At 32.5% G+C, this 18,092-nt stretch overlaps 2 protein-coding genes across 7 annotated transcripts in view; one reads left to right on the top strand and one right to left on the bottom strand.

Moving 5' to 3' along the window:
• Nucleotides 1–1,351: 1,351 nt before the first annotated feature.
• LOC123704922 lies at nucleotides 1,352–16,798 on the bottom strand. 5 transcript variants are annotated; one of them, XM_045653419.1, is made up of 9 exons: nucleotides 16,727–16,798; nucleotides 8,738–8,935; nucleotides 7,966–8,079; nucleotides 7,517–7,636; nucleotides 6,190–7,433; nucleotides 4,872–6,069; nucleotides 4,347–4,477; nucleotides 3,150–3,537; nucleotides 1,352–1,789 (listed from the first exon to the last, which is right to left on the bottom strand). In XM_045653419.1, exons 1-9 carry the CDS (start codon nucleotides 16,764–16,766, stop codon nucleotides 1,572–1,574), a joined length of 3,651 nt encoding a protein of 1,216 aa, XP_045509375.1. In that variant the 5' UTR covers nucleotides 16,767–16,798; the 3' UTR covers nucleotides 1,352–1,571. The 5 variants fall into 5 exon arrangements, with proteins under 5 accessions (XP_045509375.1, XP_045509371.1, XP_045509374.1 ...); XM_045653415.1 differs by lacking the exon at nucleotides 16,727–16,798 and adding an exon at nucleotides 11,615–11,982; XM_045653418.1 differs by lacking the exon at nucleotides 16,727–16,798 and adding an exon at nucleotides 11,615–11,982 and having other exon boundaries at nucleotides 4,347–4,462.
• LOC123704923 (ubiquitin carboxyl-terminal hydrolase 35) overlaps nucleotides 16,211–18,092 on the top strand; it is a 44,553-nt gene continuing 42,671 nt past the window's right edge. The window contains exons 1-2 of one of the 2 annotated variants that reach the window (XM_045653422.1): nucleotides 16,215–16,293; nucleotides 16,450–16,688. The gene's annotated coding sequence lies outside the window, so the exon portion shown is untranslated. Of the gene's footprint in view, nucleotides 16,689–18,092 lie in introns of both variants that reach the window. The other variant, XM_045653421.1, reaches the window with a different exon arrangement.

Raw genomic sequence — 18,092 nt, 5'->3', positions numbered from 1 at the left:
TACTACCCCCAATAACCTCTTCAGCCATGCCCGAACCTGGCTTACTAGCAGGACTCGGTACAGCCAGAGGGGTAGATACTAAATGCCTCCCGTTTACCGGACGCGACGGACTCACACTATCTACGGATACGGGTAATCTAGCTTCGATCGCTTCTAATTTACTAAGAATCCTATCAAAATCTACATCGCGTGAACTATCGCGGCGATTGCGCAATTTCTGTTTCCGTTTACGAGAGCTACGGGAGCTGTGCGATACGTCACGGCGCCTGGAAGATCGGTCGCGGCGGTTAGATGGACTACCATAACGGCTTCCACTAGGCGGCGTATAATGGGAATTTACACTATCGCGACGGGCTTCACAAGAACGGGAACGTCGTTTTTCGCGAGAATTCCTTTGTTCCTCGAGTCGAGACGAACGGCCAGACATATTTACCTTTTATAAGAAATAAAACTCGCTTACGGTTGAGATAAGGTTCCTCCAATACTGAATACTAATAAAAACTTAATTTTGATGGCTAACGGTCTATAACGCGTGGCTATCCCACTTCTGATCTTAGGGATCAGAAGGGGTTAATAAAATAAGTAAAGCACTTAATCAACCAGAATTAGTTTTATTCCTTATACAAAAAGTGATTTTCACAACGCAAATACCATAAACTAATAATTAATTAATCAACTACAAATTATACAAATTATCGCACTAAAACACAACCGAATCGTCCGTCACGTCCGAGAGCCTACCGCGAAGTGAGTCAAATTCACTGCACGACTCATTTTTATAAACTTTCACGCCGTCCGGTTTGTTGGGTGGGAATTTATATCTAAGAATATAAATATTTATTTATGTGTCTCTCACACGACGTAGTGTCAGTGGTCAAAAAATACCAGTGTAGTGTTAAAATGGCCTTTATTTGTATAAAATAAGGAACTATAACTAAATTTTGTTCTACAAAACTCGGCGACTGATCCTAGGAAGTATTTTATAAGTTCGGAAAAATAATTTATTGTAGATAATTGTAGGCTTTTACTAGTCTCGTTACTATTGTTTAAAAATTGTTTGTAATTAGTTTCAATACTTACATGTCTTCGCTTTTGTAAGTAGATATAGTATATAAGAAAACAAAATATGTATAACAACGTGGTATAACTATATAAATGCCCACAAGAAAATCTATAATCACAATATACTGTAATATTGAACAAGAGAACGAGTTTTAACAAAACAAAATTTATACATAACGTATCAACATACACAATTTCATCAATATAATAATGACTTTACATCAAAAGCGATATCAATTACACTAAAAACATTATATAATATTTTAGCAACATGCAACTATTACTGTAATACAATATTACCATGCTTATATTTATAGATTTAGCGAGTATAAATTGTAAGCACTATGTGATATTCTCCAATATTATCGCTAAAATAAATAATTTAACAAACAATTGTTCGACGTTTGAATACACATTTCTACTAGAACAACGAACATTCAACGTGGAATATAACGTGGATTACATTTAACTGAAGAATTACGCTAGAGCTATAACATTATATTGCACGCTTAGAGTGTGACATTGACTTGTAGGGGGTTTTTGTTGGCGAGGACTGTTTTCTTGTATTCGTCTATGGTTTCGGTGAGGATTTTCTGGAAGATGCTCTCGAAGAGTTGGTTCTTGACGATGACTTCGTCGGTGTGCAGCGAGGTCCACTCGGGCTCGCAGCGCCGCCACTCGGCGAACAGAATGTCGTCGATGTGGTCTGACCGTCTCGCGCCAACACCTGTTTACGAACGAGTACATTTTTATAATTAAGTAAATAACAAGTTTAAAAACTAAAAAACCGTCCAAGTGCGAGTCGATCTCGCGCACGAATGCGCGTACTATGGGAACCCCCCTAATATATAATATATTTTTTAATTTTTAGTATTTGTTGTTCTAGCGGCAACGAAAATACATCATTTGTGAAAATTTCAGCTTTCTAGCTATCACGGTTTATGACATACAATTTACCGTTTCAGTACGGAACCCTAAAATCACAGTAGTATAAGATGAACTCATGAAGATATTGTGTTGTCACCAATTCTCAATAAGCGTTTTCAATTAAGTGTGTCCATTCAAAGTGGGTCAAAAACCCAGTATAAAAGAAGTAGTTTTACATACAAATATATAGGTGAAAGTATTAAAATTCTTGACATAACAATTAGAAATTTTAAAATATGTATTGTTAAAGGAAAGGAATATATATGACCAGTTATTGAGTTAAGTGCATGTAAAGCTGTTTAGTTACAGCCTAAGGACTTATACATTTCGCAAAAACCGGGACAAAGGTTCATGAGAGACCGGATTACGGATACATATTAAAAACAATCCAAAATAATTTTTAATACAATTAGTTTACGAAACAAAAAAGCTAATTCACTCATAATCAGGAATGTATGTAACACAACACAATATATAAACGTAAATTATTAGTTTTTGTACATTAATTACTTAAGAGCGTGAATAAAATCTATAAATTCATTACGTATAATATTATGAGCAAACAAAATACTGTAATAATAGCAACCATTTCAATGCAATATCAGAAAAGAAAGTAATAGATGTAATAAAAAAGAAAAAATGTTTTTCGAATGATGTTTATTTTACTATGATGCACACATTAACAGTAAACTGTTTGCAAGTTACATAATATTAAAATTTCTATAGTTTTCTAATTGGAAAGATACTCAAAAAAAAAAAACTGTACTTGTTTTCATGAACAAAATAAACCTAATTTGCTATTGCTATGATAAATAAAATATTGGTCAATTTGGAAGTGCATAATTGCTTTAAAAATCCCTACATACTATACAATTAAAGTAACATTCCACTGTCTGTCTGTTCCTTCGTATGGTTAGATCGTTAAAATTATGCCAAAAATTACTTAAATTATGTTTATGTTTATATAAAGAATAGAAAACTTTCGATCACGAGGCGGGACTCGAACCCGCATCCTTTCACGCCATTCCGGGGCGGATGCCTGACCGATTAAATTATGTTACTATTTTCTCGAGAAATATTTTTAATACATAATTTATTAAATTTGGACAAAGCGCTCGATGTCGTGGGGGCAAAGCTAGAATACAATAAACGTAACTCACCCGAAACAATAGTTGGAGTCACTCCAGTAAGCACTTCCTTCAAATCCGCACTAGTCTTGATGGCTAACTTCCCCGCGTCAAGTTGGGGCTTTGGCGGCAGATCGTGGCAGTTGTCCCAAAACTTGTCCCCTCGTTCCTTCTTCTGTCTGCTCAGAGATTCTTGGCAATAGTCCTTTAGGAATGCATCAAAGGAATCTGCGTCCTCCAACTCTGGAGGGATCGACTTTGTGATGTACTTGTGGATTCTCTCTTCAATAGTGGAGTCTACGCAGAATTTTCGCGGTCTGGGAGCTCTTGTTTCTGAAGGTGGCGTGTATGGAGGCGGCGGCTTGTCCGGTATTTCGCGGACCACTAGCAGCTGACATTGTTGCTGCTCTAACGCCTTTATCTGAATAAATATGAAAAATATTAAATCAAATAGCGTTAAAAGTCTCTGATTTGTTGAGCAAACAGACAAATTATATTGGTTAAAAATCAATTTATTATTTACATTTGTATTTTACTTTTGTTAACTCTATAACGCTCTGCTTACCTGTACCCCTACCATGAGTTGACATAGTTAAATCGTCTGACGTAACTACAACAGTAAACGTGAATAGTTCACGAGATTATTTTCCGTGAATGACATATGTCAAAATTAGAACTCATGGTGCAAAAATTGTATGGTTACTACAGCGAGTGTAGTATAGTTTACTATACGTTATCTACTATAGTATACTATAATGCACCTCATGGTAGGCTTTTTAGTTCTGCTACGGCACACTAGGGGCGCTGTACGAAATTTCATACAAACTGCTTACTACAATCGCTAGCGAGTATCGTGTGCGTAAACTCATGGTAGACCTACTGTACTAATTTAGTTCATTATATCAGTTTTTCTTAAAATTTGTAAATAATTCCTATAATATGAAAATTATAAAATTGTATAGACAATTTGAAACTGTTCAACCTTAGCGCTACTAGGCAAATATCAGACAGAATGCTTATTCATGTAGAACATATTACTGATAAAACAATACATTTAAAATGTACACCACTAACTTCAGAACGGCTGAATGGATTTTAATGATTTTCATTAATTATGTTTATTTCCACACAGGTTAGGATAATTACAAAAAGGGAAAACTTTCAATAAAGAAGTCTCATCAATCATTGCCAAAAAATTATATTATATTCCAAAATACCCTATTATCATACCTCCCGCTCAATAGCCAGCTGCTGCCTGCGAAGCTCCTCAGCCTCGCTCTGCGCGGGCGACACGAGCGACGACACGCTCGGGTATAGCACCGGACTGCCGATACTACTCCCTTCCCCTGCAAAAAGGCATTCTATTTCTATTCATAATGCTATACATGTGAAGGGTGAAATGCTTTTTATACTGATTTTTTTTTGTTTTAGAGGTCATATGCAACTAGAATTGTGTCTACTAACTAGAGAGCCTTTCTGCTCTCTGTACCACTAAACTATAGATGTACAAGTACAAGAATACATTCTAAATAATTGAATAATAGAAGGACAAATAATGCAGATTAGAAACTGTATTGATTAAAAAAAATGAAGTTACATCAAATCTTGTGCAAAACGTACTAGACATAAAATTTATGGACCTTTCCGTTGCATGTAATTGTAGTTGAACTAGAATAATTGCAACTTATAGCTGATTTGAAAGTTTATAAAATGAGACAAAATAAGAGTGGCAATGAATAAAATACTTTTACATACCTGGTGAAGTAGATGATGATGACAGTTTCTGTTGGTTCCATGTCACCTGGTCCGGTGGCGTAGACTCTACCACCGCAGCCGCTCCAGCAGGAACAGGCAGTGGTCCAGCCACACTGCCGCTGGGCTCGTCTCTACCTTTCACACACTGCGTTTCTGCTGTTGTCGACAAAGGTTCACACACACAAGCTACCTCCACAGATTCTAGACTAGACTTATTCACTGACACCTCTTCAATCACACTCTTAGAAGCTTCCTCTTGCCAATTAGATTCGTCACACATTTGCACACCGACATCCTTCACTTCACACGTAATAACGCCAACCTCGGGAGACGATATCGGAGACTTCTCCTTCTCCGATAAACCTTTATAGTACAGATCCAACTCCTCCACTAAGCTGCGAGCGGTCGAAGGACTGCTCGATCTATCTGCATCTTGACTCTTGACCTGATCCATAAACTTTTTGATAACATCTCCCTCTTTTATATTAACATGTTGACTATTTGTGGTTGCAACTATATTTTTAAGAGCCTCTTCATTTACTTCATATTGTTTTCCACTGCTAAAAATTTCGGGAAGAGTCAAATTCTGAAATAGAATATTTAAATAGCCACCGTCAACTACAACAAAGTTTTCATCGGCGGTGCTTGTGGATTGGTTGACTGTGGTAGGAGCTAATATGCTGTCACCCGTTTGTATGCATTTTTCTGCACTTCCAGAACTTTCTATGGCCGGTTTAAGTATACACACTGGCGTAAGAGATTTTGGCCGGGATGTAGTGCTTTCTTCACATCCACTGCTCGACAAATCGAAACACTTCAGTGGCGCCGTATTTCTGTCAGTGGATGTGCTGCGCTTTAATTTTCTTTTCTCTAGTATAATTTGTTCTACATCAACAGGGTTCTTGAACTTCAACTCGATATTTCTCTTAGTTTTCATGAGAGCTACCTTCCTTTTTTCCGATAAAGTCAGTAAAGCTTTACGCATACGTTGCATTTCACCACATTCGTGTTGTAGCTTCAACAGAGCGCCTCTTTGTTTCTTCTTTAATGTTGAAATATCGGTATTATCCTGCTTTTTTCTATTTTCGAGCCAAAGAATTTGAGATTTCGTAAAGTCTTTAAGGGCGTCCTCTCGCATCTTCAGTACAAACAAGAGGTTCTTCGCTCTTCTTTGCTCATCGCGTATGAGTAAATTGAGCTGAAATAATTGAAAATAAATATTATTGGTGAGAATTCTTTGGTCACATCTTTAATAAATGAATCAATTCCCACAAGTGCATCTTACCAAATTGTTTACATTTAAAAATTAAACACTTACCAGACAAAGACTCTTTGAAGCCATTGTTTCGCGATCATCAACATTCTGGCTACTATCAAACTTGGAGAAAAACGAATCGTACTCCAATTTCTTCAAATCATATGTATTATTTACTAGGTCGTCAACACTACTCTGGGTTATTGTATTTTCGGTTAAGGAACAATTTTCTAAATATTGCAGAGACTCGAGAAACGAGTCAATAAAGTTTAATTCGCGTTGAAACTGTTCATTAATGTAGTCATTGGGTACTAAACTATTCTGAGCTTTTATTGAGCTAATTATATCTGATGGTTTCATTAATTGGTGGCGATCATAGGTCTTGGGGCATACATGCGACTTATTTCGTAGGCGTTGTGTATCACTTCTCTGCTGCTTATTAGCGTCTCTTTCTTCCTGCCTGTTAGGTGTATTCTCACGCGCTTGTTTATCTTTCATTTCTTTTTTATAAACTGATATAACATTAATTGGGTAGGAAACGGGGCATGCAGGTAAATTCATATCAATTTCGTTTTCAACAACATGGAAGTTTATTTTTTGTTTGGTAGTGTATGTCAGTGTTGCGGTGCTTATAATGTAGGAAGTACTTTTTCGGAAGCATTGTTCATTTTGGATTTTTTCTTTTACATCCGGTGTAACAGTAAATGCGGGAGCTTTGAGATTAGGTATTGATTGACTATTGAAATTGACTATATTTTCTTTGGGTTCCTTATCTTTTATTAATGTAACATTTGGTATTTCAAGACTATCAAATGTTGTTTTATCTCTAATTTCCTCACTAATAGAGTGACTGTTTTGTGTATAATCACAGACAGTTTCTGTAATCTGGTCTAGAGTTTTAATAGGTTCCGTACCTACATTGACATCTTTGAAAGTATTAATTTTGTCAAGTTCTTTTATACAATCTGCTACATTTTTTTCATAAACCTTTTCAATGTACTCATCAGCTAACAATTGGTTTATCAAATCTTGCTTTGTTAAATCTTCTTCAAGTGGTACATGTATTACAGTTATTGGCTTTTTTCGTTCACTTATTTCTTTCACCATTAAACTTTTTACTCGGTTCTGTTCTTGTGATGTTTTTGAATACTTGTCATTGGGCGCAACCCTTTTAATTACTTCTTTTGTTTCTTCTTTTAATTTATTTTTTACAGTTTGGATTGCTCTTTCGCTATCAGTTGCGTTAACTCTCTTGCTTTGATTAATTTTCGACGTTGCATTTGTGTTCCTAACGTATCGGTGTGATTCTGTAACAATTTAGATTATGTCAAAAAAAATTACTTTTTTATACTATTATTTATTGTTTAAATAAAGATTGAAGATAACATACCTTTACCTTTCAAATATGGGTCGTTTTCTTTAGTCTGCTTACTTCTAAAGTTAGGAACACTCATTTCCTTTCTAGCGCCTAAGGAATTTGTTTTAGTGTTTTGCTTTGTGTCTGGGGAGTCTGGAAATAAGAATGAATAAATTACTTTAATTCATTTACTTAATATATTTTTTTATGCAATTTTGGGTTAATATATTTTTTTTATTTAATTTTTAAATTATAAAATATTTATATTTTATAATATAACTAGCTTACCGCCCGCGGCTTCGCCTGCTTTCTCTAAAAAGATTTGAAATTTAAACTTAATCCTATCTCTCAAGTTGGATCGAACTGCACATGGTGTGCGAATTTTATTATAATCGGTTATGTGGTTTAGGAGTCCATTGAAGACAAACATTGTGACACGAGATTTATATATATTAAGATTTAGAGATCGCCAAGTTACTTACATTTAGTTGCATTTGATAACCTTGATGTGGTTCTATGTGTTAATTTCTGATCTTTCATACCAGTTTCTACTGCTCGGTTGATCATCTTGGAGTAAGAGGTTTTCACATCACGTGCTGTAAAAAAAATAAAATTCACATCAATTTTTATAATACAAAATACCATTAACCCATTGAGCCCCAAGCGGCCCCATCAGTCCACGACACAATAGATTTTCTATTCTGTCTGTGATTCCAGGGCCTGAGTTATTAATAATATTATTCAGGTCATAAACTCTCCTTGACAAGGCTCAAACTTCTCAACAAAACTCAAACCCAACAGGGTCACTGAATGAGCCGAATAAATTAGTTGTAAGAAATTACACAATAGAATTTGTAAATGTTTGTTTATAAGTCAGTTTATTCATATTAAATACAATGTTCAATTGGCTATTGCCTATATATTCCCTTACATAAATAAGTTCTTGGCTTCTTACAATATAAAGTAGAATCATTATCATTATTATAACACACAGTATAATACAATTGCAACAAGCATTTCACAATAGTTTAAAATACTAATCAATATATTAATTTGGTTTAACTTAATATTTTGCTTGTTTTCTGTTTGTTGTAGTTATCATCTGCGCTTGATTTGAATTTGTTTGAGCTAATCTAAACTTTTTGGATGTGAACCGACCCGTTCACTACAGGACATTGGCAAAATTGTAGCAACGGAGTACTGCCACAATTAAAATATTGAATTGACATAATAATACTCAATGTATGTACATACAAAATTTTGGATGGAGGCTTTTCTCCTCATCTTCTTCAATGGTTACAATTTTCCTCTTAGAATACCCTGTGGTGGACATCTTTGGAGAGAGTGCAACATTGGATTTAAGAGATCTAGTAGTTTCTACATTTGGCTCCTCGATCGCGATGATACGGCGCAATCTTGGTTCCAATGAGTATTTGTTTTCAGTCCATGGCCCTGTGAAATGAAAAAGTATTAAAAAAGAGGAAAGAAAAAGAATGAATGGCTTGTGATTTTGTGAATAGTTCCTTATAGGACATTCAAGTTGAGATGACTGAGGATGTTGTGTAATGTGGGATGAATATAGAACACATATTTTGTAAATATTACAATGTAGCATGTAAAATGTAACAGAAGGTCATATTATAAACAAATCTGATCGGAATAAAATAAAAATTAAGGAGTCACACAATGATTTCCCTTTTTTTATAACATAAAATCAGCCCAAGCCAATATTGAATAACACAAAATTTTCCATACTCACTTTTGTATCTTGATAACCATAACTTGTGCATGAAAATAGAAAATCAAATGAACAAAAACAAGTACATGATACAATCAGTATGTATTGTATGTTTAAGAATAGAGACTACACCCTAACATTGAACTAAGGTCATTTCAATGATCAATCATTGCAAATGTTGAAAGATTTCATATTTAAAAGATGACATTTTATTTCTATACTATCCAATCATTATTTTATGTAACTACTATTATTATTTATTCATTTTTACGTTTTAAGGAGACAAACGCACTGAGAGAGACGAGAGAGAGAAGTCGCACTGCCTGATGGTAAGCAGGTTGCATCGCTAATCGCCCATAGACCATAATCTGTTATGGTTGTTGCCTACCAGGTTGCATATCAATTATTAAAACTTACTTTATTTTTATTATATATCTAAATATTGTTATTTCTCACTATCACTAAAAATTTTTTTTTGGTATGGGTTCTAGCAGAATATCAGCTATGGTTTTTTGAACTATGATATTGTGCTAAGTGCCAAGACTTTTTCAGGGGCTGTTTTTTTTTTTTATTTTTCTGTTTTGTTTAATTGTATATATAATAGTTATGTATTAATATATAATTTTCATTTTTGTTTAATGTAATTTTAGGTTTTAAGTGTATTGTTTTAATTGTTTAGTGTTTAAGAATTCAATCAATCAAAAAAAAGGAGGTTACAGTCTCAGTATATAATAGATCATTCATATTACATCTATAGTTCAGTACTCCATTTCATTTCAGTTTTGGAATGTGTGTTAGTTCCTCTAAGAGGCAAAAATTAGTTTTTCTTGTTTCAATGATGAAAATGCATAAACATATATAGTATGTAGGTTAAACAATAGTATAGGAATAGGAAGAAAGTACCATAGTCTATGTAACTGTTTTTTTTTTTGTTATCTATTTTATAACTATATAGTACCTTTATATTTAACATTATTTATAATTGTTTATTTATTTAAGTTTATTTATTTTTCTGCCCTCTAGAGGCATTGGCAGAATATCAGCGTCGGGGTTTTTCAACCCTGACATTTATGCTGAGCCAAGGCCTGTTCGTAGAACACTGTGCACATTGAATGTATCCGTTTCTTTTTATATACTACTGTGTGTTTTGTGTCTGTTAATTGATTTTATGTTTTGTGTTTGTATTATGTATATTTTCTTGTGTTCTATGAATAAACGTGTTATCTATCTATCTATCTATCTAGTATAACAAGGTCGCTTTCGCTGTCCCTGTGTCCCTTGTATGCTTAAATCTTTAAAACTATGCAACAGATTTTGATGCTATTTTTTTAAGAGATTCAAGAGGAAGGTTTTATTCAGCCTTCAAAGCGGTAAGCAAGTTGTTAAATATATTTATGGTGTTTTATGTTTAAGTCCATATTGACAATATTATAATAGTAACAGAGCCAACATGATTTTTTATTCATTGGTACTTGTACAGACAGTTAGCTATGATATGGTATGCTTGTTGGAATACAGGGTTCAGTATCAGCTTTACAAAGGTTGCAACGTATTCTGCTAATCCATACTATTCCATACTATATAATATTATAAATGCGAAAGTAACTCTGTCTGTCTGTCTGTTACTCAATCACGCCTAAACTACTGAACCAATTTTCATGAAATTTGGTATGGAGATATTTTGATACCCAAGAAAGGACATAGGCTACTTTTTATCCCGGCAAAATGACGCAATCCCGGAAATCCCACGGGAACGGGAACTATGCGGGCTTTTCTTTGACTGCGCGGGCGAAGCCGCGGGCGGAAACCTAGTACACCTATAAAACAATAATGAAACACTGCCACAGGTATTAGTTCATGTTTGTAAGTTTCGATGATGATGATGATTTTATGATGTTAATAACTTGAATGTAAATAGTATGAAGAATGTAAAGTTGTTGTCTCAGTAATTTACAAAAAAATAGCTTAAATTTATTTATATTAGCTCATAGAACTTATAAAAACAGGTGCACATAAAAGTTTAAACCTGAGGATTTGAGATGCATGGTATCATTGTTTTATAGATAACCTCCAATACAGCATAAGGTGTCCAATTTCATAATAATTAGGTCATTAATGATATTATAATTATTTAAATGCTAGGTCAAACTAACTTTTTTGCTAATTTATTTCTCTTCAAAATTATTTGAGTATCTCAATTCAAGTTCAAAATAATAAAACAAGCACCAAGTTCCTTCCATAATAACACAATAAAGCATTTAAAAAAACATATACATGTCCGAGTTGAAATTCCTACCAATGTGGCATATTTTAGCATTCATGATATCAATATTCATTTACAATAAACATGATTTTAGAACAGTAAAAAATAAAATAAAAGAATGTTTCCTTACCCTTGGGTTTCAAGTCTAATTCTGAAAGCCTTGTATATTTAACCACGGAGCTCCTATGTTTGCTTGTTGCAACAAATGGATTTTGGATTTTTACATAAACACTAAACAATTTGTTATATTCGGCATCTGCTTTTACGGATGCCGAAGCATCCATAATAAACTACTGCGTCTATACCATTAATTTTAGTGCCGAATGGTCAATATTGTGTTACACATTTTTTTGGAATTGAGCGATAATTTAAAAGACTACACACTTTAATGTGTAGTATTATTTCGGATACGTTCTAATTCATTTTTATTCGCCAAAAAAGCAACTTTTTGTTGTCAACTAGGTTTCAATGTTTTTAATTTTTATTTATGAGTGTCCGGTGTATCTATAGTCTATGTATAAAGATCGGCGTTGAACAAAAGTCTGTTTCCTATGGTCTAATGGTCGGTACACACTACACAAGTTGCTTGTTATTACCTGGATATTACAAAGCTACAAAGAAATTTATAAATTTTATTTTTATTGATCAGCAGTTTCAAAATAAATATTCTTTAATAAAACTCACTAAATATTCTACGTTGTACTGATATAAATTCTTGGTATTCTGACCAACGCCGACTTAGCACCCCATCATTGGAATTTTGGGTTGAAAATGACCTTGATGGATAGGTCTCCGTTAGGTCCTTTAAGGTCCCACAATTTTTTCGTTAGGTCCCTTTTAGTTTTTTTTTAATAATTTTTTAAATTTTGGATATAAAAAAATTACACTTTAGCACCCCATCCATAGAATTTTGGGTCAAAAATGACCTTAATCGATAGGTCTCCATTAGGTCCTTTAAGGTCCCACAATTTTTTCGTTAGGTCCCCTTTAGTTTTTTTATAAATATATTTTTTTATTTTTATTTTGGGTATAAAAAAATTACACTTTAGCACCTTATCCATAGCTCTAAATTGGCGAATTTTATCAAAATTGTAGTTTTTATCGTTAGGTCCGTATAGGTCCATCATTTAATTTGTTAAATTATTTATTTTATTAAAATTATATAATAATTTGAAAAACCTGCGCATGCGCCTTAGAGCATTAAGGCATGCGCACATCATATATAAACAGCGCGAAATTTAAATAAGTATCGTTTCATTTATTAAATAAATCAATTGTTCTGAGAGTGCTTATTTATTAAAAACCTACTTTTCAACCTTAGATCATTAAGTAATGGATGGAGTACGCTGGCAAATGTTCTAACTAAATTTTCTGCCTATTTTGGTGCGGGGAGGGTAACTCACACTATGAAACACAATCACACTTTACAGAAATAATTTGTGGCTTTACAAACTCAAACTATTACAAAATTGACACACTAGCATATTTTTGCACACATTGCAACCAAGAAGCTTATATCTAATACACTGGAGATTTCGGTATGAACATTTGACGTGTAACAAGAAAATTGTTGTGTTTTATCACTTTCACACCTAACTTGGTATTGCCACTGTTAATACGAAGTTTTCCCAAGGCTACTATGTATGCCGTAATATTCTGTGCAAAAGGTTAGTTTTTGTACATGAGTTTGTTGATAAATTGCCAACAACGTCATTCAGAAGCATTGTTGGATGAGACAATTATTATTTATGCTAAATAAAATAAGTATCTGGACCAATTATTAAAAAGCGATACTCCCTGATTATGGGTACTTACCATAATAAAATTGTAGCAACTCTCACTTTGACAATATGGCATAAGTGTCAAAAAAATTGCGTCGCTTCGAATATTTAAGTTAATATTGTTGCGTATTTAATAAATATTTTCCGAATATAAATAATGTATTGCATTGTGAAAAATTGCAGAAGTGTTTGGACACCAAATTCTGGCATAGAATTTCACAGGCAAGTGTATATTTACGTTATTTACAATATTCCTCAATACTCCTGCATTTACCTGTTTAGAATCATTTCAATGGCAAAAATTGTAAAATTTTGCATCATTTTAGAAAGCAGTCATGTTAAATTTGTTATTTTCCTAATACTTTATCATTTTTCAACAAGTTTTCAATAAACAAAATTAACAAGTAAGGTAACCATGATGACGAGTTTTTATGGATAGTGAAGAGAATATATTGTAATAACAATATTATGATGAAATTTAGAACACCATTTTCAAGATTTTTACTAGTAATGAAACAACACTCGACATCGGTATTGCACTCACATGTAGTTATAAGATTGTTCGTTTTTACATTGAAATTTATACTTTTTTAACTTACCTCATATTTTTTGTTTAAGGTATTTCAGCTTTCCAAAAAGTAAAATAAAAAGAAATATATGTGCCCATCAAGGGTAAAATTACTGAGGATTACGACCCAGAACCCAGGCGTTTATTATAAACAGTTTTTCTTTGATGATTTTGGCTTGAAATTGACCCGTCGAAGCAACGCGTTTAAGAAGAAGATCTGAGTAGCTTACAATTTGGTAAACAGCATCTGATGCAAAACACAACTTTCCTCTAATTACAAAGGATGTTAATGCTATATATCGGTTCATATCCAGGCTTTGTAGCCAAGAGTTATTTAAAACTATCATTCTATACCAATTAAAATTGTATATACCTATAAAGTATGGCCAGTAATATTATAATATAATTAATACTGTTAAAAATATATGTCGTTATTATTTATAGACCATGATTTTTAGTTTTTTCTATTTCGAAAAATCCTGAATATACAAACCAGTGTGGTCACCCACAGAAAGAGACAAAAAACAACACTGACGTCATTCAAGGTTATATTTTCTTGTGACAAGTCAATGGTCATAGTGCAATCTCCAGTGTATTAGATATAAGCTTCTTGATTGCAACACACAGAAAAATCTCCGTACATATACGTACCTAATAATACAATCGCTCGAAAAGGATGCAACCATAATTAACGATATCACAAAAATAATGATTTTGTTGAAATTAGAAATAAAATTAATATTTTATTCATAAAAACTACTACACAGGTCATTTGTAACGTTTTCATCATTATTATATGCATACGAAAAAACAATAAAAAGCCATTTTATTTGTATTTGAATATGTATTCATTCATCACAGCACATTTCAATAAAATAAATATGTCTCTAACACAGATCTAGTACAAGGTCTCTAAGAACATTATCAAGAGTACATAGTACTAAAAGTTTATGACAGTCTGAACGAAATGACATAAATATATAATCTGAAACATACGCAATATTAATATATACATATAAACAAATCACATAAATAGAAAGGTTACAAAATTAAACATTGGTTACAAAAATACGGCTAAATGCGAGTCGGACTCACGCACGAAGGGTTCCGTACCATTAAAATGTTCTGCCAGTTAAAAGTAAGGAGCGAAAATTTTAATAAATATATACTTACAAAATAAACATTATACTCCTTTTTGTGCAGTTGTGTAAAATTTTAATATAATAAAGATCATTTCTCATCTCATTTCAAATTATACTTATAAAAATATTTTTTTATCGACAACGATAGCTAGAAGTAGTCCGTCACTAAGAAAGTCGTAAAAATTTACGACCTTTTAAGCGATGAGTTTTTAAATTCAACTTTATCACTAAAGTCATAAAGATTAAATTTGTATTTCTTTCCATGACAGTCTCGTGCGGTTCAATATCGCGTTTTAAATTCAACTTTATCGCTTTGTTCATAAAGATAGTCTCGTGAGGCCACATCGACTCACACTCACTCACACTCGAGTAAACATGACTCGATTATTTGTCTTGATCATATCGCTAAACGATACATCGACGATTATCGATATGCACAGGTTTTAATTATCTTATATTTTTAATAAAATAAATAATTTAACAAATTCAATGATAGACCTATACGGACCTAACGGTAAAGAATACGATTTTGATAAAATTCGCCAATTTTGCTATGGATGAGGTGCTAAAGTGTAATTTTTTTATACCCAAAATTAAAAAAAAAAATATTTATAAAAACTACAGGGGACCTAACGAAAAAATTGTGGGACCTTAAAGGACCTAACGGAGACCTATCGATTAAGGTCATTTTTTACTCAAAATTCTGGGGAGAAAACAAAAGATGGGGTGCTAAGTTTGCATTGGTGGTATTCTGTTATAATTACGATAAAGATGATAATCCATCTTTTGTACTGTCGTACGGTCAAGTATGTACGGTGAATGTACGTAATAGGTTCAGCCAGAAATTGTACTATAACGTAAATTATAATAATATCACTTTTATTCTTAGATAGGCAACTAAGTAAATGATCTAAATCTAAGCCTTTAGTTTAAATCTTGCGTATTATGGTCTTCAGCTGAGGTCTTCACGTTTTTTGTACAATTCGTATAAAATTTAAATACTTAAACAAAAAAAAAAAAAATAGTATGTAATTAGTTGGATTTCTTAATATAATGATTTTATACTTGTTATTATGTAATAACTAATAAGTATTGAAATCTTATCATACTTGATATCACACTTGATATTTATGTCCTAAAAATCATTTATAACACTCGATGTCCGTCCAAAAGAGATTTTCTTTGGTATAATGCTTGGTTTAATGCCATACTGCCATAGACTAATTATTTCTATATTATTAGCAATATGATGTGAATTGTGAATTGTGACATTTCTGTTTCGATATATACCTACATACATATCTATTGTTTTAGTTTTGTGTGTTTAAAATACCTAAATAATTTGAAACACTTGTTATTTATAAGTCTGCATTTGAAATGATTTCGATAACCCCAATATTTATTTGTTAAAAGTAAATGATTTCTCTTCAACTTTGTTTCGCTACAATTTTATTTACTATACAAATAAATCTAGGTGGATATAGGTATATCGAAGATTGAAGTCACTCATTGGAAGGTCTCTTTTGTTGATGAAATCGAAGACCTTCCCCATGCTTGACTGAAGTATCGATGCGCGAGTGTTTGAGGTGCTAAAGTGACTTTATTAGAAGAATGGTATAGTAATCAAAGTGTTTAGTGGAAAAGACTGCATAAGCAATAAGCTATAATGACGTTTGTGAATTGGTGTTAAATATTTGGTGCGAGAAATATCGAGTAAGTTTCCCTTTTACTTATCGCTTCGTATACATTACCTAATCGTATGGTTACATCTTTTTGTATAAACCAATCCATTACCGGAAAATTTGCAAAATATAATGCGTAAACAGTTACCTACGACCTATATGGAACTGCCCATGGTAAGAAAACTTATTGCATTATCTACCTAGGTATGTGTCACATGTATTTCAAGCAATAACATTTGTAGGACCGTGTTTAGCATATATCTGTAAATTAAAAAAAATTAACATACTACTTTAATAATATTATATCTATAGCAGTTCTAATGGACTTCTCTAATGGTTAAGATGTTAGAACAATTACCAAATTAATTATTGATTAAATACTCTGTCTTGTAAACATATGTTCAGTTCTATAATATTCTAAGTATAATAATGATCATTTTCACAAGTAGTAACTCAGAACCCTGGAACCACAGACACAATAGAAAATATATTGTGTCTGGGACCGATCGGGCCGCTTGGGGCTCAATGGTATATTTGAAGTATCTGTGTATATTTGAAAAACACCTAATTATTATCGAAATAGTAAGAAATTATTTTAAATCTATACTAATATTATAAAGCTGAAGAGTTTGTTTGTTTGAATGCGCTAATCTCGGGAACTACCGATTCAATTTGAAAAATTCTTTCGGTGTTAGATAGCCTATTTATCAAGGAAGGTTATAGGCTATATATCATCACGCTGCGACCATCAGGAGTGGTGGCACGGGGTTAAACCGCGTGGAGCAGCTAGTGCTGGTATATAACAGAAACTGTTTTTAGTTCAGTTTTAGTTCATTCAGTTATTATTATCACAGATATTAAATAATATATATACACCTTTTTTAGTAATTAATATATTATACTTATTAATATTATTTATGTATTTTTTGTTTGTTTTTGTGTTTACTTTTTTTAAAGTTGAGTTATTGTACATTGGTCCTACAAACACTAAGTTAGCAATTAAAATCTAAGTTGTGGCTGAAATTGAAATGTTTAGTAAACTGAAATTTCTTTAGGCGCATTGCAAGTAACATTTTAAGGTAATGTCGTGGATATACCGTCACATCATGGAGTGAGGTGACTATTTGGTATCATTGAATCTTGTCAAATAAGTTGACACATGTGCTTGGCACAGTATGTAAATTTTTTCTTATTTATTGAGGTACTAATGAAGGTGTAATAAAAAAAAAGAAGAATGATTATCTACCTATATTCAAATTGAAAATACAAATATGTAGATGCTAAATGCTGTACTGATAAAGGGTGGGTTGCACATATATATCTAATATTTTTATATTGAAAAATTAATAAATATCTATATTAATATAAATTATATAATTTTATTGAAATTAAAATCAATTATTAGTCTTCATTGGCTTTTTTTAAAATCATTCTA

Source organism: Colias croceus, chromosome Z (genome assembly GCF_905220415.1).
Source record: "Colias croceus chromosome Z, ilColCroc2.1".
NCBI lineage: Eukaryota > Metazoa > Arthropoda > Insecta > Lepidoptera > Pieridae > Colias > Colias croceus.
Note: the sequence above shows the minus strand (reverse complement) of the source record. Positions and strands in the feature narration are given on the sequence as shown.

Bases quoted from the DNA above. Each gene is read 5' to 3' on its own strand.
- LOC123704922 (XM_045653415.1), bottom strand. From the start codon at position 11,768: ATGGATGCTTCGGCATCCGTAAAAGCAGATGCCGAATATAACAAATTG. The intron at 8,936-11,614 runs GTAAGGAAACAT...TTCATTTCACAG, and splicing joins ATTAGACTTGAAACCCAAGG to GGCCATGGACTGAAAACAAA. The intron at 4,478-4,871 runs GTATGTAAAAGT...GAATAGAAATAG, and splicing joins ATCATCATCTACTTCACCAG to AATGCCTTTTTGCAGGGGAA.